Here is a 25,148-nt window from a genome sequence, read left to right on the forward strand (position 1 = left end):
GTTTTATATCCATCTTTTGTGAGCATCTTATTCAGTGTGTTACCACCATAGAGCTTAGATCAGGGCCCTCTTGTGCTACAGACACATACTAAGAGAGACTCTCTGCCCCCAAAGCAAAGGGTGGGAGAAAGGAAGTATCACCCCTATTTTAGACACAGAGAGATAAAGGGACTTGCCCAAGGTCACCCAGAAAGTCCATGGCAGTATCAGTATCAAGAGTCTCCTGACTGCAGTGCCTTAAACACAGGTCCAGACGGGTCATCTCCTTGCGCACATGCGAGTAAAACTTAAGCACCGAAGGACACGAAAAGAAATCACAACGGCGGACAAATGCCAATGTGCGTTGGCATTCAAACAGAAACAAGCAGAGAATATTTCCCCCCGATTCACGCAGCTCTAGACCGTCTCCGGGGTCCCAGTGTGTGTCATTAGGGAGTGCCGCGCTGTTACCAGGTGCCACCTTTCAAAGGAGACATAAACCCAGGCTCCTGCTCTCCTGGGAGCAGTCATAATGCAATCGCACTGTTTGCAAGAGCCGAAGCGTCCTGACAGTACATCTCTTCTGCCTTCTTAAAATCCCCTGGCAGTTTCACTGGCACTGGCATTCTCCATTTTCTGCCCTATTCTGCACTGTTGCTATGCTCTGTCAAACAGCCGCTGCCTTCCACATGAGTGGCTGTACGGAAGTAGTGAATAAAGCTATCTGTAGGGAGGAATTGTTATCTAGTGGGCCTGGGAAGTGGAACTGGCTTGTTTTCCTGGCTCAGTGGTTCACTCCGTGATCTGGGGCAGGACATTGAAAACGAACCAACCTCTCTATGACAGGTTTCAGAGAAGCAGCCGTGTTAGTCTGGATTCGCAAAAAGAAAAGGAGGACTTGTGGCACCTTAGAGTGGCACCTCACTTCATCGGATGCTGTAGCTCACGAAATATTATGCTCAAATAAATTTGTTAGTCTCTAAGGTGCCACAAGTCCTCCTTTTCTTTTTGCAACCTCTCTATGCCTCAGTTTCCCCCTGTAAAACAAAATGGAACTGATACTCCCCCAGCTCCCGGGGTGGGGGTCGAGCTTAGATAATGAACGCCAGGTGGAAAGTGCACCGGGTTGTTTCCTTACAGCTGGCCTGGCAGAATTTGGGTAGCCCTCTGTGCTGCACTGGGGAGATGCACAAACGTGCCAGCCGATTATCTTCGCCGTCTCGCACGGGAGCCCAAGCCTGGATCCTCCCCGCAGCACCCAACCCCCACCTCAGCTTAGCCAAGGGAGGAGGGCGAGCCTCTTTGCACAAGTTCCCATCCCTCCTGCCGGCTGCTGCATAATCCTCTTTACGGGCGCGGAGGCACCAGATGGCACCGCTAACTGGGTCAAACGAGAAATGGAGCCATAAAGCAAAAGGCGCGGGTGGGGCCGCAGGAGCTGACAAGCCTCTCAGCATCCTGTTCTCGGAAAGCCAGCAGCCATGCTAGGAGCCATGCAGGGGGCTTTCGAAGGAAAGACGAGGAAGGAGAGCGCGAGGCGGAGAGAACTCAGCCCTCCCAAGAGCACACAGGCATTTCAAAGCAGGGTGGGGAGGTCTTTGCAAAGGAATAGATGGGCATTGGGGAGACCAGACAAGCGCCGGTGAGGAATAACCGAGCTGGCCTGGTGGAGAATCACTGGCATCCTGCGAAGATAATAGGTGCCAGGCAGCAACCCTGCTACAGCAAGCCCATGGCTGCCGTGGGAGAATGGGGGTGGTTGGGCTTGGGGGCGGGGTAGGAATTTGCTGTACTAGAGCCTCGGCCTAGAACCGAAAGGCCCAAGGTGCAGGACGGCCCTGGGAGAAGCCAGGGAGTGCGCCGGAGGGGGCTGCAGATATCAGCGAACCCAGCACGAGAACCTGTCTCCGTTCAACGGACGCCGTAAGAAATTCTGCCCTCGACCACGCCCACCTGCCTAGGCTACTTATGGTGATTTCTATGGCATGCGGCCACTGAGCAGCTAGCAAACATTAGCACGCTGGGCTTGCCCACACCCTGGCAGGGAGGCCAGTATCGCTCCCATTTTACAGATGGGGAAACTGAGGCATGGAGGGTCAGGCCAACCCTTTCAGAACGGGCCACTGATTTCGGGTTCCCCACTCGCCTTCTGCAGCCCTCTCCCCCACAGCAATCCTGCATGAGCCAAGGCGGCCCAAAGAGCTCCTCCCTCTTTGCAGAATGTCTATGGTGGAGCCAGGAAGCAGACCCAGGCGTCCTGACTCAGAGTCCCTTTCAGTGGGGCTGTATGGGGGTAGCAGGGCAGAATTTCCCCTCCTGTTGTGCCTAGGGGGCTGTAGTCTGTGTGTGAATCTCAATTGCTGTGAGAGTGGTGCCTGCATAACCCGTGGCCTTAGGTATGAGCTCTATCCTGTGTGGGCCTCGTCCCACGCCGCAGGGCAGCGTGACAGCCTGGACTCCTGGCTCCAAGATGGGGCCGGGGGTGAGGGGGTTGCATTTTATTTGAAATCCTCCACAGCTTGGAGATCCCACAGTTAAAAACAGACAAACCGGCAGCAAACCAAATAAACCCCCGTGCCAGCCTTACTCCCCCAGCTGCCAAGTCACTCCCGCTTGGATTTCCACATAGAAACCCCTGGGGTGAGCCAGGGAACCATGCCAGGTTCATCCCCTGGCTCTCTCCCTGCATCACCCAGGGAACCAGTCACATACGGAGCCCTGGCTGAGGGGCTTCTATGCGGTCCCAGGGAGCAAGACACTGGACTCAGCCTCCCCTCCCCATTCTTCTACTCTTCCCAGAAGAGACTGGCTGGAACTCAGTCCCCTCATGAAACCAGAGGGGCGCACCTGGGTTTTTAAGTGATTTGCCCAAGGTCATACAGGGAGTCTGTGGCAGAGCTGGGAACGGAGCCCAGCTCTCTTGGCTCCAGCCTCTGTCTTTCCCCATGGTACTAAATGCACAGGCTTGAAGGACAGGGTTTCCTCCTAAGTGCCATTATTATTTATACCATATTTGCACCCAGAATTTCCAGGCATGGAGCAGAACCCCATTGTGCTCGGTGCTGTACAAACCACAAAACAAAACAACCGTCCCCTGCCCTGAAGGATTTAGCGCCACTGGGGCGCCGACATAAGATGAGGAATAAACCAGCCTGCCTCCCTCAGAGAGGGAGAGCGTGATGGCCATGGGCAGCCCCTCATTCATGTCTTTCAGCAGCTTCGCAGGAAGCAAATCCAGAATCTGGAGCTCCAAAAGAGGAAACAACAATAAACCAGGCACCAGGCTGCTCCTGACATGCAGCAACTGCAAACCCACGGCAGGTAATTCCAAAGTGCGTCTCATCCTCCCTGCACAGATTCAACTGAAAGGTATCGGCTTCCAAGAACTGCGCTGGGCTAACGTATTTTCTCTCCCCTTCTCTCGCTGGCAGAACGATAAGCAGATGTGCCTGTTATCATGCTTTCCTAGAAAAGCTTGTGAGAGGCTTTAACCCTCCTGCAGAGGCTCGGGGTTTGCAAGGGGAAAGGCTAATAAAACCCCACGTGTGCGGCACCCCACGCGTGCAAGGCTTGTACACACACACACTCCCCACCCAAGCCCCACAAGGTTGTGAATCCACGGTAGCACCGGTTGTTTGTTTAAGAGGAAACAGGAGCATGTTTGTTGTTTTACAGACACTTGTTCCTAGCCCCAGTTGAGGAAGGCAGCAGGGTTCGAGGTAGGGACCATCTAAGCTACTGCTCCCAAATTTTTTTTTTTTAATAGAACTACCCAGCTGCAAAAACGCACGGCCAGTTACCCCAAATGCAGTCATTCTGCCCACACATCTGGGCCGAGAGGTTACTGACCAGGAAGTTCAGCCCTTTGCAGGGTACATGGGAACAGTGAACCAGGGCTTAAGGGGCACATAGCCTTTGTGGTGGCCCTCTGCACAGGGGTGAATTTCCTCCTGCCTTGGGAACGTGGTAGATTCCACACACAGCATGAGTAATACATCCTCCCCGCCGCTCCCACGGGAATAGGAATCACAGCTCAGTTGTGTTTCTAAGCAGGGCTACAGAACTGTCAGGGTTTGAATGCAGGGCTTGTGGAGAAGGGGCTGACGGGGTCTGTGGAACAGGGTGAGCCAGTCCGCCTACCTCCCAAGGACGTTGCACCATGTGTGGGAGAAGCCACCCACCATCCTCCTTGTGGTAGGAACAGCTAAGGCCTCATGGGAGCGGGGAAGGTTTTCCCCGGATGCACCAGTATAACTCTGGCTGTGCCCTGTGGACAGACCAAGACGGTGCTGCAGGAGGAACTGGTCTGGGAAGGGGAGCAGCAGTTGAGCCTGGTTTTACTTGGGCCTCGCGCAACTAACAAAACACTGGAACAAAGAACCACATGCTGCCAGAGAAAGCAGTCTGCCTGTTTCCCTCACACGTCTCCAGAGAAGCCAGCCAATCAATCCTGTCTGAGGTGAGCTTTAAAACCCCCAGTGGAGCAACTGCTGGGGTGTAAAGAGCACCATAGAGCTGAGCTTCAGTGTGTTTTAGCCCCGGCTGCTTCCACCATAGAGATGCCTGGAGATCTAGTCCCCCACTGGGGAAACCCAGGTCAAGATTTTCCCGTAGTGACCAGGGATTCTGGGTCCACGGCTGGAGACACCTTAAAAGGGGCCTGATTTCCAGGCAGCACCGAGCACCCACCCTCTGTCAGGCCCCTTTACGGTGTCTCAAGTTGGGCCCGAAAAAAACATCAGTCGCTCTGGAAAAAAAAAAAATCTCAGCCCCAGACGTGCATCAGGACTTGGTTATATTAAAGAAATACCATCAAACCCTACCCAAACCAGCCCACCCTCTCCCGCAACAGCCATAATGGAAGCCCTGTCCAAGGGACGTTCGGTGAAGCAAGCAGAAGTCAGTGCAAAGATGTAGCAATGGGAGAACAAACAATAGTACAATGAATTTTTATTACCGGCCCTAACTAGGGACACCAGAGCCAGAGAAAGACTGAAAAAAACCACGCTTTCTGCCCCCGGCCTGCTTCGATCCCAGCTCTGGAGACCCTGCCTTTCGCTCAGCCCCTCACACTTGTACCTGACCCCGAAGCCACGTTCTGCCGCACTCCAGCTGAGCAACACCAGGGGCCCTTCGGAGTCCATCCGTGCTGGCACCAGAGCGGAGTGGGTTGCGGGGAGAGCACCATGTTTTGCCAGGGTCGGATGGAGAGGTGCGGGGTCTCTCAGAGCACGTATGGGTACTTCAGCAGGTAATCCTTGAGCCTCCCAGGCAAGGGCAGGGCCGTGACCTGCCGGGTGCTCCTGTTGATAGTGAGTCTGCACAGGTGCTGCAAGGCCGGCACAGAAACATACAGGGGCTTGATCAGTTTCAGGTGGATGGCCGGATCCTTGGACAGGGACGTGATCTCCTGCTCCGATGGCCCCAGCCGCTCGGCTTGCTTCAGCGAGGCCAGGGAGTAGAACTGGACCAAGGCCATGGCGTCTTTGAAGCTCTGGAGCTTGGGCTTGGCCAGGACGGACGAGTCCAAGCCGAAACGGCCGGCACTGTAGCAGATCCGGATGTGGGTGGGTCCGACAGAGGTTTTGACCGACAGGGTGAGCAGGTTGTCTGGGCTGGAACTGTTGCGCACCAAGAAGGAGCCTTCCAGGGCAGGGCAGAGAATGCGCCTGGCCTCTGCTGCGGTGAGGGGACCCCAGTACCAACCTGCCCAAGAGAGAAAGCACCGTCACACGCAGGTCAGCCCTGGCGCTTCACCCCACAAAGCTGGCCCTGAGGGTCACAGAGAGGGGAAGAGTCAAGGTGGAAGGAGCATGCTGGCTGTCCCATGCAAGAGGTTTCCAGAGGAGCTGGGGGACAAGGGAATAGAAGGGGCAGAGGTATAAGGCCAATGGGTAGGCAGCTGGTGTGCTGTGACCGATGTTTTCGTGCTGACCAGTATCACCTTATTGCTTCCTCGTGTTCCCCCCAGCTGTTTGCTTTCTCCACCTGTTGTCTATAGTCTGAGAGCTCTTCAGGGCTCCGAGTGCACTGGGGCCCTGACCTCTAGGGCCGGGTCTACCACAGTTCAAATAACAGAGGCCCATTTCCCTGTCCCCTGGTGCAGATTTCTCCAGCAGCAAAGGCAGCTCTAGGGCTATCCCCACTGGTGCAAACTGACGCGTGGGGATTTAATGAGAGTAATGAGTTGCCAGATTGACATCCCCGGAGGCTGATGGCCCCTGTTCAACCCAGGGTGAGGCCATGCTGCCCAGCCCATGTTTTCTGACCCAGAGGAAAGCTTGTAAGGGTAAGAAGGGAATTCAGGTCTCCATGACCCAGCCAGTTAGTGATCTGTCTGCTGCGGCTACTGACAAGTTGTGTGTGTGCAGTTCTCAGAGCATGACTGAGGTTGCAGCCCGAGAGAAGTGCTGAGCACTTGCCCTCTGGAAATCAGACGCATTTAAGGAGTCTCAAGATGGACACCCAAAAATCATTAGCTGCTTTGGCTTGTCTCCTGACCCTGAGATCTGGTTGGCTGGAAAGCAAATGGCCAGAACCAAGGGAAGCTATTTCTAGGGATATCTAAGACTTGGCCTGGACAGAACCCTGGAGAATAGTCTCTAGGGAACAGCCTTGGGCTGGAGAAGGGTGAGGCTAGAGGATCTAATAGCTTTTCCCATGTCTAGCGTCTGTGATAATAGGTTTCAGCTTCTTGGACATCCATCCTCCCTTACCAGCTTGCTCCAGGTGGCTTATGGTGCAGTTGCTCTGGGCTGAGTTCACGTCCTCATCATCCCTGGCCTCTTCCCAGCCATCCCGTTCAGAGCCATAAGGGTAAACGCTCAGAGCCGGCTTCTCCCTGCAGATCACAGCACTGGGGGACTTCATGGTCCAGTGTTCCGTTGGCCACGGGGGCTCAGGGAGGGCATCTCAAGGTGCGATCAAGGGGAGGTCGCTCGGGGAAAGGAATGCTGCTGGAATCACTGGGGACTTCTCTACACCTAAAAGGTAACACAGAAGAGTAAAGAAAGGAAAAACCAGCACTAGGAGGCCCAACCTGTACAAAGCCACTCGCCCAGGAGCTTGGCATCACCAGAGACCATCACTATTGACACCGCCAGCTGCTGCAGGGCGTTCCTTACAAGACTGCTACACTGGAGGTAGCAAATCCAATGACGGCGATGAGGAGCAAAAGACAATAGGAAGGGACAAGAGCCGACACGGTGACTACTGCAGCTTGATAAGAGAATGGGGTAGAGCTGGTCAAAATGATCCAACTTTCAACGAAGGGCTTTTGGGGTCAAAATTTCAATACTCTAAATGTGGATTAAATCTGTGAATTTTTCTCCAGGGTTTTTCACCAGCTCTAGATCGTGGGGCGAGATTTTGATATGTTTCAATTACATTTCAGGACTTAGGGGGAGAAAAAAGTAAACCAAAAAAAATATATATATAACCCAACCCAAAAAACCATGGAAGTTTATTTCTGTCCAATTCTATGCGTGTGAGGAAATACAGAAGCCGCTTCTGAGTTATATTGGGAAGAGTTTGTAACATGGAACCATCGCTGCAGGGGAAGTGGGGGAAACATCCGGGAATGGACAGAGCCCTGGAAACCATATCCTAGGCTGATGGAACCCTGACAGGTTTTTATGTCTGTCTCCTAACATTTCAGATAGACAAGACCAGCTTAAGAATGAGATGGGCAGGATGAAAGCCACCAAGCCCTCCGTCACCATGCTATTTGCCCTGTTTAAATGAAAGGTGGTGAAGGGAAAGACCAGATCCTGCCACCCTCACTGAGGTATCAGGTAACAAACCAGATTTCCCTGGGGGCCTGGAGGCTGGTGCCATTAATATGAATCAATAGCTGACTCTAACTTTTGGTGCTCAAGGCTGCAGTGGGTTAAGCAATGGCCATGCTGGTTCGCACCCTTGCTTCATTAAGCATGTTTTGAGCTCCCTTGAGCCCGGGAGGAGCGAAGCCCTGATGAGGGGACCCTAGAAATAGAGAGAATCCCCTGGTTCTATCTCATCTAGTCATTAGGGGAAACCTCCTCATACTTTTATGGACAGATTAAGTGAGTTGCCCAAGGTCAGGCTGCAAGTCACTGTTGAAGCCAGGATTAGAACTCAAGAGTCCTGTCACCCAGTCCCTGCTCTAACTACTAGACCACAATATCTCAAATGCCAGCCAAGACCACTTTGGCAAACACCAGACACTGAGAGATGGCACCATGCTGCCAAGCACCAAGCAGAATGGAGAGGAGCTTGGTTTAAAGAGACAGCAAACTCCTGAGTTTATCTGCTCTGCTCACGCGAAGCGCTCCATCAGCCCCACCGGCATGCGAACTGATGGGTCTTAGTGTTTCAAACCAGACGACCTTTCAGGGCCCTGAATTTAAGCCCTGGAAGTGTCCCTGCAACAGCCCCCTCCTGGTGGAGGTGACAGTCCCTGCCTTCAGGGACGAGTTTATTTCTCCAAACTAAAATAATCCCATGTAAATTAGAAGACCAACGAACCGGGTCCTACCACCTGGCCCCTTTCCAGATGATCTGCAGGTCTCACCTGATCCCCAGCCGCCGACCCACCACCAGGGAGGCAGATAATTCGTCACAAGGGGCTAAGCCCACCTCCCTTAACAGACAATCCCCCTCCCCTCATGACAGAACCCAACTCCCATGGGAAACGAATGGGAATGTGGTGCCTAACGCCCAGCTGTGCCTATGAAAGTCCCCCCCAGAGCAAATTGGGAAGCACAGACAAGGAGGAAGGATATGGTGCAAGGGCACACAGGTGCAGGGAAAGAGCCTGCAGACAAGAGAAGGTGAACAAGACAGATGACGCTGGTGGATTTGTGCAGTCCGGCACCAGAGCCAGCTGCAGCAGATACCTACCCGGGCTCTCTCCCCACCTCGAGCTGCTGCAGAGACTCCACCATGCATAGGTCACACAGTGCAGCCGATCCTCCCAGTGCTGGAGCATAAAACAAACACACTGTCTGGCTATTTAAATCCACCTCCCCCTGCACCTTGGCTCCAGCCTCTGTCCAACTGCTGCATTCAACTCCTCCGACAGCAGCTCTCACCTTGGATAACCCTCCAACAAGAGCAAGTCTCTGGGACACTGGCTGCCACCCTGGCCAAGGTGATTAAAGCCTTTGCTTTCCCTCTGCCTGCCAGAGCTCCCCCTAGGCCAAGTGAATTAATTCCCCTCTAACAGGACCGGCCCTAGGCACCAGCAAAGCAAGCACGTGCTCGGGGCGGCACAATTCCAGGGGTGGCATTCTGGCCCCCCCTCCCTTTTTTTTGGCTTTTCTCAGAGTTTGGGATGGCAAAGAACCTAGAGCCGGCCCTGCCCTCTAAGCCAGGCACAGGTAGGGGTCAAGCGAGCTCGTTTGGCCAGGCAAGAGCATTTCAGGGGCAGATGGCTGCCAGGAGAGGACTGCTCTGGAATCCTAATGAGGGTGGATTTATATTGGTCTATATGGAGAGGGATTTGCTGTCTGAGGAATGAACTGACGGTTGGTAAAAGAGACAAATGTGGCAGAGATCTGACCCTGGAGGGCGGGGGGAGGATCAGGGGGGTGCAGAGCTGAGGCTCAACTTAGGCAGAGTCCCCCACTTCCCCATGCTGAGATCAAGGGCCAATTCCGACCCCCTTCGCCACAGTGGGTTTATGAGATTTGACTGAAGTTTTCAAACCGAGAGTGTCTAAAATTAGCCTCCTAAATTCACCTAGCCCCACTCGGCCTGATTTGCTGAGCACCCCCAAATTCCACTGAAGTCAACAGGAGCTGCAGGGGCTCGACACCTCTGCTGCCCAGTACTCTTCCTCTCTGCCACACTGCTTTGCCTATTCAGACATCAAGCTCTCTGGAGCAGGAACTGGTCTCTTATTATGTTTGTACAGCACCTTAGGTGCTACTAATCCAAATAGCGATTGTTTCTATTTAGGAGCTTAATGATGAGTTAAAGAGCTTTGCTTTCGGTACCCAGGACCGAAAACTTCAGCCTCTATTCTGATCAGGATTATTTCCACCATCTGAATGCAAGGGTCTCTTCAGAGAGCTAACACCTACATGGATTGCATGAGGAAAAATGTAGCACAGCTCTAACATTTCTCCCCCCCACACGCACCATCTTCAAGAAGCTGTACTAACATCCACTCTTTAATCAACACAACGTCCCTGAAGTCTTTCAGATGGGGAAACTGAGGCAAAGGGAGGGTCACTGATTTGCCCAAGGTCTCACAGAGATAGTCAGTAAGCTGGAAGGAAGAGAAGATTCAAGGACACCATGGCCATGAGGTTTCTATCCCACAGCTCCCCCCTTCCCTCCCGCCCCGCCCCGGGTAGAACATTAGAGATAACAAGGTTAGAAGGCTTTTATCTAACAGCATGCTGCCTCTCTGGTGGGCATTTTAGAGCACCACAGTTCCAGGCTCTGGGTAAAGGGTGGAACAGTGTTGCCAGTAATTGACAAGGAGGAATTGTCAGAGCTTTGTACAAAACACAATGGTGCAGATGCCGATCAAGTGTATTCTCCCCAGGCTCTGCTAAAATAACCCCCCACTGCACTAAGGTTCTGACCCTGCTGGTAAAATCATTTCACCCTCCCTGGCTTGTCATTTACCTCACTCCTTATTATCTGTAAAACTCACCATAGCTGGAAAAATAATCAGTACACTGAGTGCTGGATCCAGAGCCCTCTCCCCAATGAGTGCTGGATCCAGAGGCTTGAGCACCTCTCTCTAATGGGCCCGACACAAACACCACCCAAATTTGGGACAGCCCAGATCTAAACTCCATGCCTTGAGTTCATCACTGGTTTCTAGACCCAGTATGATATCTGACCTTCAAACTGACATGGGTTCTGCACCACTCCAGTCCTGATCCCCATCCACGTCTTTGGTCTCTCTTATGCAGGGTCCATTTTTGGCTTAAGCTACTCCTTAAAACACCAGCCTTTCAGTCCCTGACTGTAATTTGATTGTTTGTGCAGCCACAAGAGCACTTTAAAAATAAAATGAGACAATGCTAAATAGAATTGGCAGAGTGTACATCACTGCCTTCTAACTATTCAGTTGCATGCCATAGCCTCTATAGTGTTAACAGCCAGTGGAGAGTCTCCGGCAGCTCATATAGCAGGGGTCTGAGCACAAGGATCTGAGGTCTGCCCCTGCTGTTCCCATGAACTTGTGTCACTGTAGGCATAGCGATATCTGTGAAGTCCTTGGGGGGCCCAGAGTCTCAGTCACACTGTTTTCAAATACATAAGGCAATCAGGATGCAAGGCAACACTGTATTGTTCTGAAGTCTCTACTGGCTGGAGTGGAAAACAACATCTGCTTGGAGGATGGCAGCTCATTCCAGATGCTGGGGCTTGAGGACTGGAATGTAAACACTGAAAACTCACCTTCTCTGGATCATCTCCAAAGGCTGTAAAAAAATGAAGTCATCTTGGGGAAAAGGAAAGAAAGAATAAAAGGAAGGAAGGAAGAAGGATGCCTTGGAAAGTCAGATTCCTCCCTCTCCAGCTGGAAAGTGATCTCCCCAGGACAATAAAACCACAACAGAGCTTGCTGCTTCGTGACACTGACATGCCTGCATCCTAAAGGAGCGCTGAAAAACCGCCAGGACATACATTGCAACATACTTGACAATCATCATCAAACATTAACGGCGAGCTACCGAGCCATGTCCCCGGCCAAATCCCTCCCCTCTCCCTGCATTTTCAAGTGGATACGGTCTCTTTCATTGGCCCGTCTTCAGGAAATGAACTCCCTGCAGGTAGAAGACGGCTGCAGCTGCAATGTCTTCTAGGCTTTTTTGTTTATTTATTTGAAATCACATCCACCCATTTCCATCACCCCCACGGCAGAGAAGTCGCTGCATTCGGGCGTTTGGTCTACACTGGAAATAACATGGGATAGCCCTCATGAGGTCACACACAGCTTAGCTCAGCACAGGCCAAAGGACTGTCCTGCTTGACAGAGTCCGCGGACCACTGCAAACCAGGACAACACATCCTCCTTCACACTGAGCATTTACAATCATGTTACTCAACACGTGTCCTGACACCACCTCGCTTCCCAGTGGAGAAGAGGCTGCGGGGCCCAGTTCACAAGCGGGTGAAAGCACGATTGACTTCAGCGGAGTCTCAGGGGCTGGCACCAAGTCTGAATATGTTCCTGTGACTCCGCTCCCTGCCTCGTGGGCCAGCCTAGCCATGTGGGCACAGAATGGGCAATGGCCCATGACCAAGAACAAGAGGTTTTAGAAAGGAGACTCCTCTAGGGTGCTCTTTTGATTTAACCATTGGGAACAGGTTTGCTACATTTCCTCCAAACATTTGTCTCCCTCCCTTACTATAGTCTGTTTTAAGGAGCTTGTGGTCATTTCTTCCTGCGAACCATCACCCTATCCTATGGTTTAAAGCTCTCCCCAGCTCTAAGCCTGCTGCCCCTTCTGTTCACAGGTTCCCTGTTACCATCTCACCATGGCTCCCCAAACCTAAGTCTCTCTGATAGGCAGTTTTACGATCACTGAGAAGACACGTGTGACTATTCCCACTAGGATAAAGGTGATGGACGCTCATGGCACAGGGCATAAGCCGATTGTCTGAGGGAGGTCAGGAACTCCACTTATGAAAATAGCGCCTGGAACAAGTGGTTACGTGCATTATTTGCCTTCATGGGAAGCATCAAAGATGGGCTTACCAGTCCTGATGCGCCAGTGGTCTGATCTGGCATGGCAAAGCCTAGGGTGCTGAAAGTCGACAGTAACAGCCAAGGAGCATGGGAGAGGGTGAGAGCAAGACGCCTGTCAATCAAACCCTGAGGCTGCGGCTCCCCCTTGGCAGCTAGGCTGGGGAAGTCTGCAGTCAGCTGTGTCCCACTTTCCTCTCTACCAGTGAGCGGCACTAGAGACCCAGCACAGAGTTATTAACACCAGCTCTCAGGGCAGGCTACACTGCACCTCGGTGGGTTTCTTTGGTCACACTGGAGAAAAGGACTCGCAAGGGGAGGGGAGAAGTTGCAGGCAACCGACCCACACTGGAATCAAGACCCAGACCCCATCTTCTGGGCTCCTCCTGGGTGGGGGGAAGAGAACTGACACCAGCCAGCGAGCCAGGACTCAGCAGAATGCCAAGGAGCCAACCCCTCCCTCCCCCCTTCCACCTCTCTGCTGTCCAACAGGCTCCTGCTTTGAGCCAGGTTTGTGCTCGGGCCACCTCAAATGCCCAGAGCCAAAGAGAGGGGCATGCACCCCTCTGCGCCCCGGCAGAAACAGCTTGGTACTGAGGATTGACTCCCTTACAGAGGCTCCCTGGCACCCTTGGTTGCCGAGCACCCACACACGGGGGGTGCTGGAACCATTTGGGGGGGGGGGCTCAGAGCCATTGACCCAAACTGTCAACCCTGCATATGATGGAAACCACTTCAAGTCAGGGGGTGCAGCAGCACCCCTAGTTCCAGCCCCTCTGGCCACCCACAGAACCCACTGCCCACCCTCCCCGGGGGCTGTGCTTCCCGGGAATAACTGCTGGAGACTTTGCAGGGCCAGCAGCCCTGGAAAGGATCTCTGCCGCTGACACCCACCCCTCGGATCTCGCTAATCCAGCCGCACACGCTCCTACCCCCCCACCCCACACGGTGCTGCTGTTTTAGGGGAAGGGGCAGCTAAGTGGCTGGCGCGGGGGGTGGGGGGTGGGGAGAGTTTGGTAATAAGTGATCAGTAATTCACTGCTCCTTGTGTGGGAACGAAAGGACCGGGCATTAAAATCCCTGGAGCTTGGGGGGGGGGGGGCGACGGGGGACTCTGCTCACAAAAGAAGAAGCGTTGCAAAAAAGGGGGGTGGGGGCGCAATGCCCAGCTGCTGCGCTCTGTTTGCTGATCCCAGACACAACCCCCTCCCCCAGCATCCCCCCCGCCCCGTGCAAAGGTCATCCCAAGGGGAGGCACGATCCACCCTGCGGGGGGGGGGGATCTCCCTGCAAGACCCCTCCGTGTCCTTTATCCAACCCGCCCAGGTGCCGCCCGGCGCAGCACACACCTGGCATCGCCTGCCCGCGCCCCGGGGGGCTGGCAGGGGCACGGACTCGGGGGGGGGGGGCGCTCGCCGGCCGGAGCGGTGGGTACCTGTCTCCCGGTCGCCGGGCCGGGGAGGAGTGAGCGCGTCCAGGTGTGACCATCCCGGGGGGGTCACCGGCTGCTGGGGGGGGGGAGACACGCGGGGGGGGTCCCTCCCCTGCTTGCTCAGCTGGGGGAAGGAATCTGCTGGCAACCCTCCCTCCCCCGTGCTCAATGCACCAGGGGCCGCTGGCTGGCGCCCCCCTGCCCCAAGCCCCGGGCAGGTATCGGGGTCGCTGCAGCCTCTTCCCTGGGGGCGGGGCTCCAGGCCCCACCCCGCCAGCTCCGGACAGTGCCTGGCCGCGGAGGGGGGCTCCTCCCCGGGGAGCTGGGGGAGGAGTTTCGTGCGGCCACACCCCTGCCCGCTGGAGCTGGGGGGCGCCCGGGTGGGGAGAGGGGGTCCAAGCAGCCTCTAAGGGGAGCGGGGGGGGACACACACCACAAGACACGTGTATGGCCCCTGGGGGAGCGACCAGGATCCGCCCACGGGCCTCCAGATCGCTGCAGCTCCCTGCCCGGAGCAATGAACGGGGCTGGAGACCCCCCGGCCTCCCCCAAGGCAGCACCAGGGACCCACCCGCTGGGCAGAGCCGGGAGGGGGCCCCCTGGCAACCCAGAGAGGGCGGGCGCTGCAGGAGGTGTGGGGGGGGGGGCACGTCCAGCCCTGCTGCTGCGGTGCAAGGAAGCTGCCGCAAGACACTGGGACTTGGGAGAAGAGGAAGGAAAACCTGAGGGTGCCGGTCTCCTGCCCCTTTAGAGGCTGGTCCGCTGGTGGATAACAGCCTCCTGCTGCTGCCAACTCATGGAGTTCCAGCCTGGGTTCAATGCTAAAGGCCAAGGGGTTCAAACCCCACAGAGGCATGGGGAGAAGGGGGGGGGGTTACATGAGCAGGATTTTGGGACAAGGGGCAGATCCTGCTCGGAGATCAGACATTAATAATGCCACCCCCCTCGACCCATTGTCCTGGCAAAGTCCTGTCCTGGGAAGATGCTTGATCACTAGGGTAATCCTGATATTAGGGGTCTTATACAGGCAACTAAACCCCCCCCCACACACACGCTCCAATTTTCCACACTTGCTCCTTGGTCACCCTATTGATCACATGGGACATTTAGCTTTAGAAAGGTTTTGATCCCCTGCCCTACTTGTGAAACTGACCTACAGAGCATGCCCTGCCCCAGTCAGCAGGATGCGCACCCAGGGCTTGGGGAAGCTCCCATCCCTCCCATCATGGGCTCTCTCTCTCTTTACTTCGTCATCCAACGGCCAAGCCTACTGAAGTGGAGGGCAGTGGCGTGAATAGAAACGGGCCCAATTTGTCCCCAAGGCAAGTTGAGGGCATGGCCCATCCAGCCCCCTTCCAGAGGGAGAAAGAAGTTGGGATGCCCTATAAGAGAGGTGCTCAATCATCTCTAACCCCACCCTCGCCCCCACTCTGAGCCCTGCAGCTCCAGCTCCATGGGGAATATCAGGCATGAACAGTCACCCCTAGTGTTATCCCTTTACTGGGGCTGCATGGCAGGGGGCTCCCAGCCACACGCCGCATGGCACAGGGAACCTCACCTTTCCTATACTTAAAGTGTCATGAAAGACAGAGGGGACACATCGGGCATTCCTGTCCCGCAAGCTCAGCCCTGCGTTTGATACCACAGCTGTCTCTCCTCTCAGGGCCAGGCCCAGTTGTGAACACTTTCCCAGCTAACATCACACTGATGAGCAAGGTAGAAATACGTACGTGCAGCCTCGGCAGGGACCAGGCTGCAGGGGTATCTTTGCAGGACATTTTCTGGGAAAACCTCCCATGGGATTTACCTCACCATCCCTGCCCCAGCTCCCCAGCCAATGGGCTACAGCAAAGATGATCTCACTCCTTACCCGCCCACCCCACACACTCATACCTAGCTATTCCCAGCATTGGGTTTGCTGCTAGACTTGTCCAGCAAATCCTAAGGCAGCCACAGCTTGTGCTTGGGATCTAGGCAATCCCAAAGTTCCCGTGATGCCATGCCTGGGCCCAGAGTAAGGTTGAACTTCATCCCAGAATAAGAACCTGGATGGATGGATAGACAGCTCAGTGTAACCTAGTTTCCTGGTGCTCGTTAGAACCAAGAGCCAGCCAGAGCCTCCTGCTGCAGCTGTGTACCCCGGGACTAAGGCCTATTTTGAGGGCATCTAAAAGCAGTCTTTAGTTCATTCTCTAAAGCAGAGACTCTGCACTCACCTCCTCCCTCTCTCCCCATCTCGTTTGTTTCATCCCAGTGAATGAAGAGTTAATACGGCACAAAATCCGGCAAAAGGGGTGGGGGGGGGAATCAGCTTCGAGCCCAGAGAAAGCATGTGCAGATCTGCATGGTGAGGTTAGCTGTGCCTGGAGCTGAACACAAGTTCTGCACCAATGGTAAGCCCTTTGCTTTACTTCTTCCTGCAGTTTGCCTTCCTCAGCAGCCCTGCCAGAGTTCCTATAGCCTTTGCTGAGATGCTTTGGCCTTCTCTAGCCCCTTACATCGGAGGATCTCACAGCACATTACACACGTTTGTTTAACTAAACACAACATCTTAGTGAGACTGAGGGCTAAGTACCATTTGCCAGAGTGGAGGAAACTGAGGCACAGAGAAGTAAAAGCAACTTGCCTACAGTTAGTTGGCAAGTCACTGGCACAACCAGGAAGAGAGCCCCAGAGTCCTGCCTCCGAAGCCCAGGCTCTAACCACTAGACCACTTTCCTGCCTAAAGCTATAAAGCTGACTCCCAACCCCAGGCTCTATCTACCATCCCTATTCATTTTTTGTAAGTCACAATTTCATAGCCCATCTCTGCCCCATCCATTGGTTACCACAGAGGTGACCTGGATTTGAAGGCAGCTGCCCAGGAGAGGATGATGCAGTTGTCCTCAGGCAAGTTCTCCACCCATAACGCTGAAAGATCAAAGCCACGCTGCTGAGATACAGCAGGGATTTCACACACGTGATTGCCATTATTTGTATCACAGAGCACCCAGGGTCTCCACTCATGACCAGGGTTGCGTTGTGCTGGAGTGACATAGGAAGACTCGGTCCCTGTTCTGAGGTGCTTAATACTGAAGACAGATGGGGTTATGGGTGCTCAGCATCTCCAAAAAAGATCCAACCCTGTATCTCTACCATTGAGCACCCAGAAATGGTGACACCCAAAGTTACCGGCCCCACTAGAGAATTTTGGGTGTAGTTTGTGTGTGTCCCACATTGCTACCCCCTGTTAGGGGAAAAAAGGGGGTGGGGGGGTTGATGGGACTGTGCGGCTTGGCTAATGTGCATTAGTGGGTGAAAGGCTCTGTAGCAACGAGGCCTGTTTAAGTCCCTTGTTCTGCTGTTTGCTCGTCACTAACCTAAGGTGTTCAAATCCGGAGAACAGTCACAACAAGGGCTGCGGTGGGTGTGTGGCAATTTTCCACTTGCAGACTATTTGGCATAGGCGGGACCCTGCCCCGTGGGATATAAGGCAAAAGAGCCAGAGGCTCACATCCCTCTGAAAGTCACTGGAAGTTGGGCACTTCACTCCCTTAGGCAACCTGGAAAATCCCAGGCTAAATCTGTCTAAGGCATTAGCTGAAAGCTCCAGAGATGGAATATTTATACATGATGTAACCTCCCATCAGGCACTTCGCTGGTCTCTGCTTCCTGCATGAGAAATGCTGGGGAGAACAGGATAGGGAGGGGGTGGGTAGTTCCCCCTCCGCTTCCATGGCGCAGTTAAAAATAAACCAAGAATTTCTAGGAAATTTCCTTGGACAGAGAGAGAGCGAGAAATGCATGCAGACTGGGCACCCTCTGGAGGTGAAGAGGGGTCTTGCAGCTACCTAAAAGAAATGGAGTCATTTTGGCTTATCCCCTCACGAAAGAGGCCTTTGAGCTTTTCCTGGAATCTCTTATTATATAGGAGCAGCCTTCAGGGTAGCTTGTAACCGTGGCTGAAATCGGTTTCAGGCGGAGTGTTGTCTGACCTAGGAAAATTAGGATCTGTATTTCACCACTGGTACCAGCAATGCCACAGAAAGGGCTTTGCTGTTTTTACCACCTCGCTCCGCAGAACCCTCTGCCTTCAGCTCTAGGGCACGTTCTCAACGAAGTAATAGAACTAACTCCCCTTTGCCTGGCGTGAAAGCAGAAGGAGCCCAAGTTGCTTTGCAAGCCCCAGACGCAGCATGGTGGAGGGCAGCACCCGGCCCTGTACAATAGCTTGGTGCTGAGGGCTGAAACCACTTACTCTTAAAGTGCTCACAGAAGCCTTAATTTCGGCACAAGCCCTCATGATTTAAGGGCTCATTCCCACAGGTGTCAACTCCCTGCAACTCAGGTTATCGATCAGAGAATGATGAAGGGCTGAGGCAGGCCTACTGGGATTTGAACCCGTGGCAACAGGGGGCATTGCCAGCCCAGTGTGGCTGTACACTTGTGACGAATACATCTTGCAGTTCTATGTAGGAAGGTTTGCTCTTCCGCAGCCCCAGCGTTTGGGAACAAAAACAGATCTCTGACCCTCAGAACAGTCGTTCCCATCTACCACTGAAGGGCCATTTAGCACTCTGCAGCCAATCACACTGGGCCAAACTCCACACATAGCTAACTTAACCGAGAGCTGCAGGTGCTCAGCCCCTCTTGGGCACTGGCCTTTCCCATGCAAGGATCACTTGCCTTCATCAGCGCCTGCATTCATCAAACCTGTGGCTGCAGCTTGTGGGAGTGAATAGCTGCCATGGTGTCAGAGAGGGTTTCCAACTCCCAGGAAACAAACAGGGTTTGCACATGGCCTGAGACATGCTAGACCCTGACTTTAATGACCCACAAAGGGGAGTGTTACAGGGTCGGTCTTTAGGGCACCCCGAGGGGCATGACAGGGCCCTAGCCTCACCCCAACTTTGGTTTTCAATATCTAGGTGGTCAGCAGCCCAAGTGTGGTGGTGGGAGACTCAGCCCTCTCTCCAGCTTAGCCTCTGGGCATGCACCCTTTCTGGGGTTACCAGCACAAATGGACCCAAGGGCGTGGCAGAGAGCCTCAGGCAGGCTGGAGCCCAACTCAGCTCCCCCCGGGGAGTCTCTAGCAATAGCCCCAAAGTGATGGTCCAGCACTGGGCCCTCCTTTTCCCTCCAAGGGAGCTCAGACCAGCAGTAGCTGCTGGAGCAGCTCCTGACTTCCACAAAACCCTCCCCAGGAGCTGAACTCTGCTCTCCTCCCAGGTCTGCCAGCATCTGAGCTGGGCGTCTCCCTTTCATGCCATCCCTCCTCACCGGACTAAGGTGGTGGTGGGGCAAGGCTGCTTGAGCCCAGAGCAGTTCATTGGTCCTCACCTGGTTGGCATGGGGTTTGAACCCCCCATCAAGCTGTGTGACTTCCATCATGCGGGAGGGTGGGCTTTACCCAAGGGAGCCCTGCCTCTGGCCACTCGCTCCCAGCCAGCTGCACAAACGTAGGGGGAGAAGAATTCAAAAAAAGAATCGGGTAAGTTCCCAGAGAGCAGGTCTATCAATAGGTATTAGCTAAGGTGGCCAGGATGCAACCCCACACTCTGGGTGTCCCTCAACCTCCAACTGCCAGAAGCTAGGACTGGACAACTGGGGACAGATCACTTGAAATTGCCCCATTCTGTTTGTTCCCTCTGGCACATCTGGCATTGGCCACAGTCAGGGACAGGATACTGGGTGACATGGACTCTTGGTCTGACCCAGTATGGCCGCTCTTATGGCATGAGAGGCTGTCTCAGAGCTCGTCTACAGGGTTTGTCTGGAAAGTTAAGACAAATCAACTAAAGATGTGAAGTTCTTGTGCATAAGTTAAAGCATGTTAACCGAACTCTCATTCAGGAGTAAAGTGGCCCTAGTTACCAGCTAGTGGGCTTAGCTACAGCAAACAGGCTACTTTACCCCTGAATGAGAGCGCTTTAACTTCACTCCTTTAACTGATTTGTCTGAACTTTCCTGAGTGTCAGCTTCCAGGCCATTCAGGTGCTGACATATTACAGGGAAGTGGGGCCATACAAGAGCCTAGATATTCAGGAATTTTGAGGCTATTTAAAATTAAATGTGCCCAGCCTAGTAATCCCTTGAAAGATGGGTAAAGGAATACAAGAACCGGTGAGCCAGCACCATCCTAAACTAAAGGAATCAGGTACCTGTTTGGCTGCAGTGGGAGGGTCATGTGACTGCCTTTCAGCACATGCAATTCAAGCTTTTTACTTTTGGCATTTAAAGCCTTGATTAATACAGGACCAGAAATTGCTTCCTGTCCCATGGAACAGCTTGGGTAAGGGATGACGTCACTGGAACCCTCCTCCTTTCCGTATTTCTCAGATGGTCTCTGAAACATCCTTCCAGGCAAGCCTGAATGCTGCATTCCTACTCGAGCCTCCAGGATCCAGCCTTGGGATGCGTAACTCTGCTGTGGTAGGGCTTCTCCTACCTGCTTGCTCCCGTCTTCTGTCCAAGTCACCCTCTTTATGAGCCTCTGGGCCAGCTCCTGAGCAGGTGTAAACTGACATAGCTCCAGTGAATGGAGCGACACGGATTTACAGGAGCGGAGTATCTGGTCTACTGCCTTTAGAACGACATCGTTTTGTTGGGCTCTGCAGCATACAGGCATATGTGGATATAAAGTGTTGTAACAAGTGTCCCGCAGTTATACTTACTAACTAGCTCCCCGTGGGGGAAGAGGAGAGAGTTCTGCTGTAACGTGCTAAAGGTGGATGTTTAGCCTTCCCTTTGGCATACGTTCGCACTGCGATCTGCTAGAAGGGAGACAGCGCATGTGCATCTGTAGTGGATAAAGACCACCACACAAGGGCCGTGGCTAACTTTTCAAAAGGGCGAGAGATTGTATTCCCCACCTCTGCTGGCTACAACCTGCAAGCGATATTAAATGGCCCCCAAAACTTCATTAGTGTAGAGTTAAAGGTCACCCAGCAGTGCCTTGTGCCCCCAGACCATAGCCAAGAATAAGAGATATTAAGTCTTTAGAGATGAAATATTAGTATTAATTACTATTTAACACAGGGCATAAGCCTGTAAGATCTAGGCCTGTAAGATATTCAGCTTAGCCACACAAATCCTTAGGCCCAAAACAGGCTGGCACGACTATTTGCCCAGAAGATAACCTTGTAGCAGTAAAGGGTAAAATTACAGTGGCAAGACAGGCATGATGCCTGGGGAGACACCCGGATGACCACCACAGGTGGATGTAGTGATGAGGTGGAGGAAGATAAGGACGCTCACTCCAGGGTCCATCACCAGCGGACATGTGTGATGCCAGTCAGAGCACTCAATGCTTTACACTATCTGGTACTGTATCCGTGGCTGGGGGATTGTGTGCGTGCTTACTGGGTGTGTTAAAAAAGGGATAAATTGACATGGTTTCTCATCAATATCTAGAGTCTTTTATTCTAATGATACTGATAATATTCCTGGTGCAGTAACCCACAGTAGACCAAACCTTTATTGACCTCGGCTGTCTAAGACATTAATTAGTATGGAATTAATTCAATCACCAATAAAGCTACAAGATCCCAGTTCACATGGGAGGCATAGAGGGCCCCCCTCCCCCCCAAAAACCCACCTTTCTACAGTAGTTGTACTACTCAGGGCACATTTCCCAAAAGTCTAAAACCCCCTTGACAGAAGTGGATAGTGCGACATGCCTACAGAGGATACTCAAATTCCTGCCAAGGAAAGGGTTTGAACTTACATTGCAGAGATCAGTTCAATAGCCACAGGCTGCCTCTTGAGCCAACAAGCTGCTGTGAGAATGGACTGCCTGCAACCCCTTGTTTCAACAGAGCTCAAATCTCATGCACATTTCATTCTGTCTAACACTAGCTACTTTCCTAACCTCACTCTAAATAATTTATCTGGTATAATTCGTCCCTCTCCAAGCGGCAACCAGTGCCATGCGCTGGCTGAGAGAAATCCCACGCAATTCAAGAGTTTGGGGTGGATCCGAACCATAGTTTGAGCCCAGGGGTAGGCAAAAGAATATTAGAAGAATTTTAGATTTTGTAAGATGTTGGATCTGTAGGGGGGTTGATCTAGAGAAGACCTTGCTTGAATGACCTGAATTTTGGACCACTATCTAGCACCCCATCGAGGCACAGCAAATGTCAAGACCACCTGAGTTCACAGGCAGATTTTAGAGCGCATAGAAAAATCCATCTTTAAACAAAGTGATGATCAAGCTTCATTATAGACATTATGCATTACACACACGCGTGTACAAACTGCTACACACAAGCGTGAAACCCCGGCTCACTGAGAGTTGATATTTGGACAGCATGGTGACAAACTATGACCCCATGCAATATCTCCGAGAGCCATATGGTCGTCTACGAATGGTTTCCGTATTACTGCGGGCCCAGGACTGCGTGTAGCACAGCTCGGCCGGGAACTAAGACCAGTGGAAGGTGTGAAGGGGACTCGTCAGCTTGTAAACCCCTCCAGAGAGATACCACCCCCTGAGGAGGCTTCCATATACTGGTTCAAACTGGCTTTTCCAGAGACTGATAGACAAAAGAAAGGGCTTTGGATATAAACTGGTTCAGAACCTTCCTTCTGATCCAGCAGACAGACAGCTTTCTGTTCATGGGCAGCCCTCCAACCCTTGTGGAAGGGCTGCAAAGACTTTAGCCTACTAGGGCATTAAGACTAAGGGGTGACTCCTGGCATGCTTAGTGCGTGTTTAAATCTATTATGTCTTCTCTGTAATTATTTTACCTTAAGAATAAATGTGCTTGCTTAGAAGGAACTGGGTGGTAACTACAGCTGGCAATATACTGTGCATAGCCCCTGGAGAGAAAGCAACCACCCGGGCTGGGCTTTAGGCAGCCTGGTTTGCTGGGGATATCACAGCAGAAGGCAGGGAGCTGGGCAGCCTTAAAGCCCTCAGGCAGAAGGGAGTAGGATAAGGGTCCCTGCCCAGAGACATATAATGGCTTAAGACCTGAGGGGGGATACAGGTGCACTTACCCTGAACCTGTGACAAGTGTTTGCAGAGATCCTTTGCTAAAAGGCAATATAAGCGCAATGTTAAATTACAACCTGGTTACTGATGAGCCATCATGCGGTTAGTGTTTGGGACATTAGGCAGGCAGGTAGAGCAGAGCAGGGTTTTTCTTCTATCTGCTCTCCGGGTATAGCTACAATCTGAGATGGGGAACCTGACATTAAACGTAATGCCTGAACTTTAGGAAAGCAGGGGCACCCGAGAGGAGGCTGCTATACCCCTCCCTCCTTCCCATGCCTAGCATTAGAGGGATACCGTTACATGTGGAACATGCCGTCACACTGACACTCGTGCTCTTGTCTCTGAGCCAATTCTCCTTCAAGCCTTTCCTGTGTTTTCTCTTTCCCTTCAGGATCTAAACGACCCTCTCCATAAAGCTTTTTGCCATCCTCGTGCTGGTTGCAGCATCATCAAATGGCCCAAAGATTAAAACAATTCATTCATGCAATAGCACGGGATAAAGGTAACCAACTTTGCCAGGCATGAAGTACGACAAGCGGCGCACTGGTTATTTTTACCCAGCCACAGAGTACTTGGCACAAGTCCGTGACATAGATCTCTCTGCTGTAATATGTATAACCCCCACTTAAGACGGTTTTGTCACCAGAAAATTGACGTTGTTCAGACAGGGTTCCCTTTTCCCCGAAAGGTTGCTTTGAAATCATCTCTAAACCTTCAGCGTGAGCTTTAAGTTCTATTAACTCTCAGCTTTGGTGAAGTCTGTGGATGAGAAGCTTTAACATCACCGGTTAGAGAAGGCAGAGGATTAGCCACACCCCAAGGACTGGTAACACCGATACTCCTATTTGGGGTATCTGAGCCAGCTTTCTATTTTCGAGGAAACCAGCACTTGGATCAGCAACTTCTTTTCTGGAAAAGGTGATTCGTTTCTCTACAGTGGGGCACAAGGCTAGGTAGGCTCAGGCTGCGCGATCTTATAAATTAAGCAGGCTCAGGCATAGTCAGTACACAGAGAGACTCTCTAGCGATAGCGTATGGAGTGCAAAGATTTCTACTAATAATTCAGCAGCTGGCACTCTTCCTTCGGGGTCAATGGGGACCCAATGGCATGGTGTGATTTTGTCAGGAGGCACTGGGTTGCTGGAGTTCCTATATTTCAGATGAGGCCTAAATAAAACTGAGGTCTTAACCACTTCTGATTATAGATTATTCTAGACTGAAGTTGGTCCCAAAGATATTACCTCACCTACCTTGTCTCTATTATAGATTGTGGCACTTTTTAAAAATAATCTGGGATGGGGAGTTTGGCCCCATGGTCCTGAGTCAGTTCCAGTTTGAGTAATGCATTCTGTGCAGTCTGGACTGCTCAAGGTAGTCTTTGCTTTCTGCCACACTGTAGGGTTGCTTTTCGCTATTAAACTTCCACATGCACAATGCGAGAAGATTGCAGCTCTGCAGTAGATGAAGTCAAACCACGCTATTGCTTCTTTCACATGACTGCTCCTTTACCTCAGCCCGATTCGCTGACGCTTAGTGTTCGGTTCCGGGTAGTGGAAAAGGTTTAAGTGTAAAGAGTCTTATGGGCGTTACAACGTACCAGTGACGTTTTGCTTTTTAAAATTAAGCTTGCAAGCGTGGGATTTGTCATGCTAAAAGGGATTGCCGTCCACTTGAACTATCACGCTTCTCCTCTGGCGATTTCGTTGACAAAAATCACTGCAGCAGAAAAAATAGAAACGTTTTTCAAGTGTTTACTTTGTGCAGTTATTAGCAAGCTACTTCACTGTTTTGCTGATGTTTGGTGGCACCTCATATGCCACTCTAGAAGGAGCTCATTTCCATGCTCTTCCCACCCAAACATTTGCAAAAGGATGTTCTGCACCATGCGTAGCAGTGAGGTCCTGGTCCATGACGGGGCTGGGGGCTAGGTGCTATTGCAGTACAAACACAAACCACCACCAAATCTGACATCAAAGACGCAAGACCACAAGCATCTGCATAGAGAGAAAAGGGAGGAGGGTGGAGCTGGGCATGTGGTGGTGTTGCTCTTAAGTGCACCCAAATGATTC

At 52.5% G+C, this 25,148-nt stretch overlaps 1 protein-coding gene across 3 annotated transcripts in view; it reads right to left on the reverse strand.

The window, feature by feature from the left end:
- Positions 1-995: 995 nt before the first annotated feature.
- LOC140901285 (suppressor of cytokine signaling 2) overlaps positions 996-25,148 on the reverse strand; it is a 35,731-nt gene continuing 11,578 nt past the window's right edge. Inside the window, exons 2-4 of one of the 3 annotated variants that reach the window (XM_073319856.2) lie at positions 19,422-24,795; positions 6,696-6,962; positions 996-5,685 (exon numbers count right to left, since the gene is read on the reverse strand). In XM_073319856.2, coding sequence (XP_073175957.1) covers positions 5,204-5,685; positions 6,696-6,849 — 636 coding nt within the window. In that variant the 5' untranslated portion in view covers positions 6,850-6,962; positions 19,422-24,795 and the 3' untranslated portion in view covers positions 996-5,203. Of the gene's footprint in view, positions 5,686-6,695; positions 6,963-12,682; positions 14,073-14,105; positions 14,373-19,421; positions 24,796-25,148 lie in introns of those variants that run through there. The other 2 variants (XM_073319855.2, XM_073319859.2) reach the window with 2 other exon arrangements.

Source organism: Lepidochelys kempii, chromosome 21, assembly GCF_965140285.1.
Source record: "Lepidochelys kempii isolate rLepKem1 chromosome 21, rLepKem1.hap1, whole genome shotgun sequence".
Taxonomy (NCBI): Eukaryota; Metazoa; Chordata; order Testudines; family Cheloniidae; genus Lepidochelys; species Lepidochelys kempii.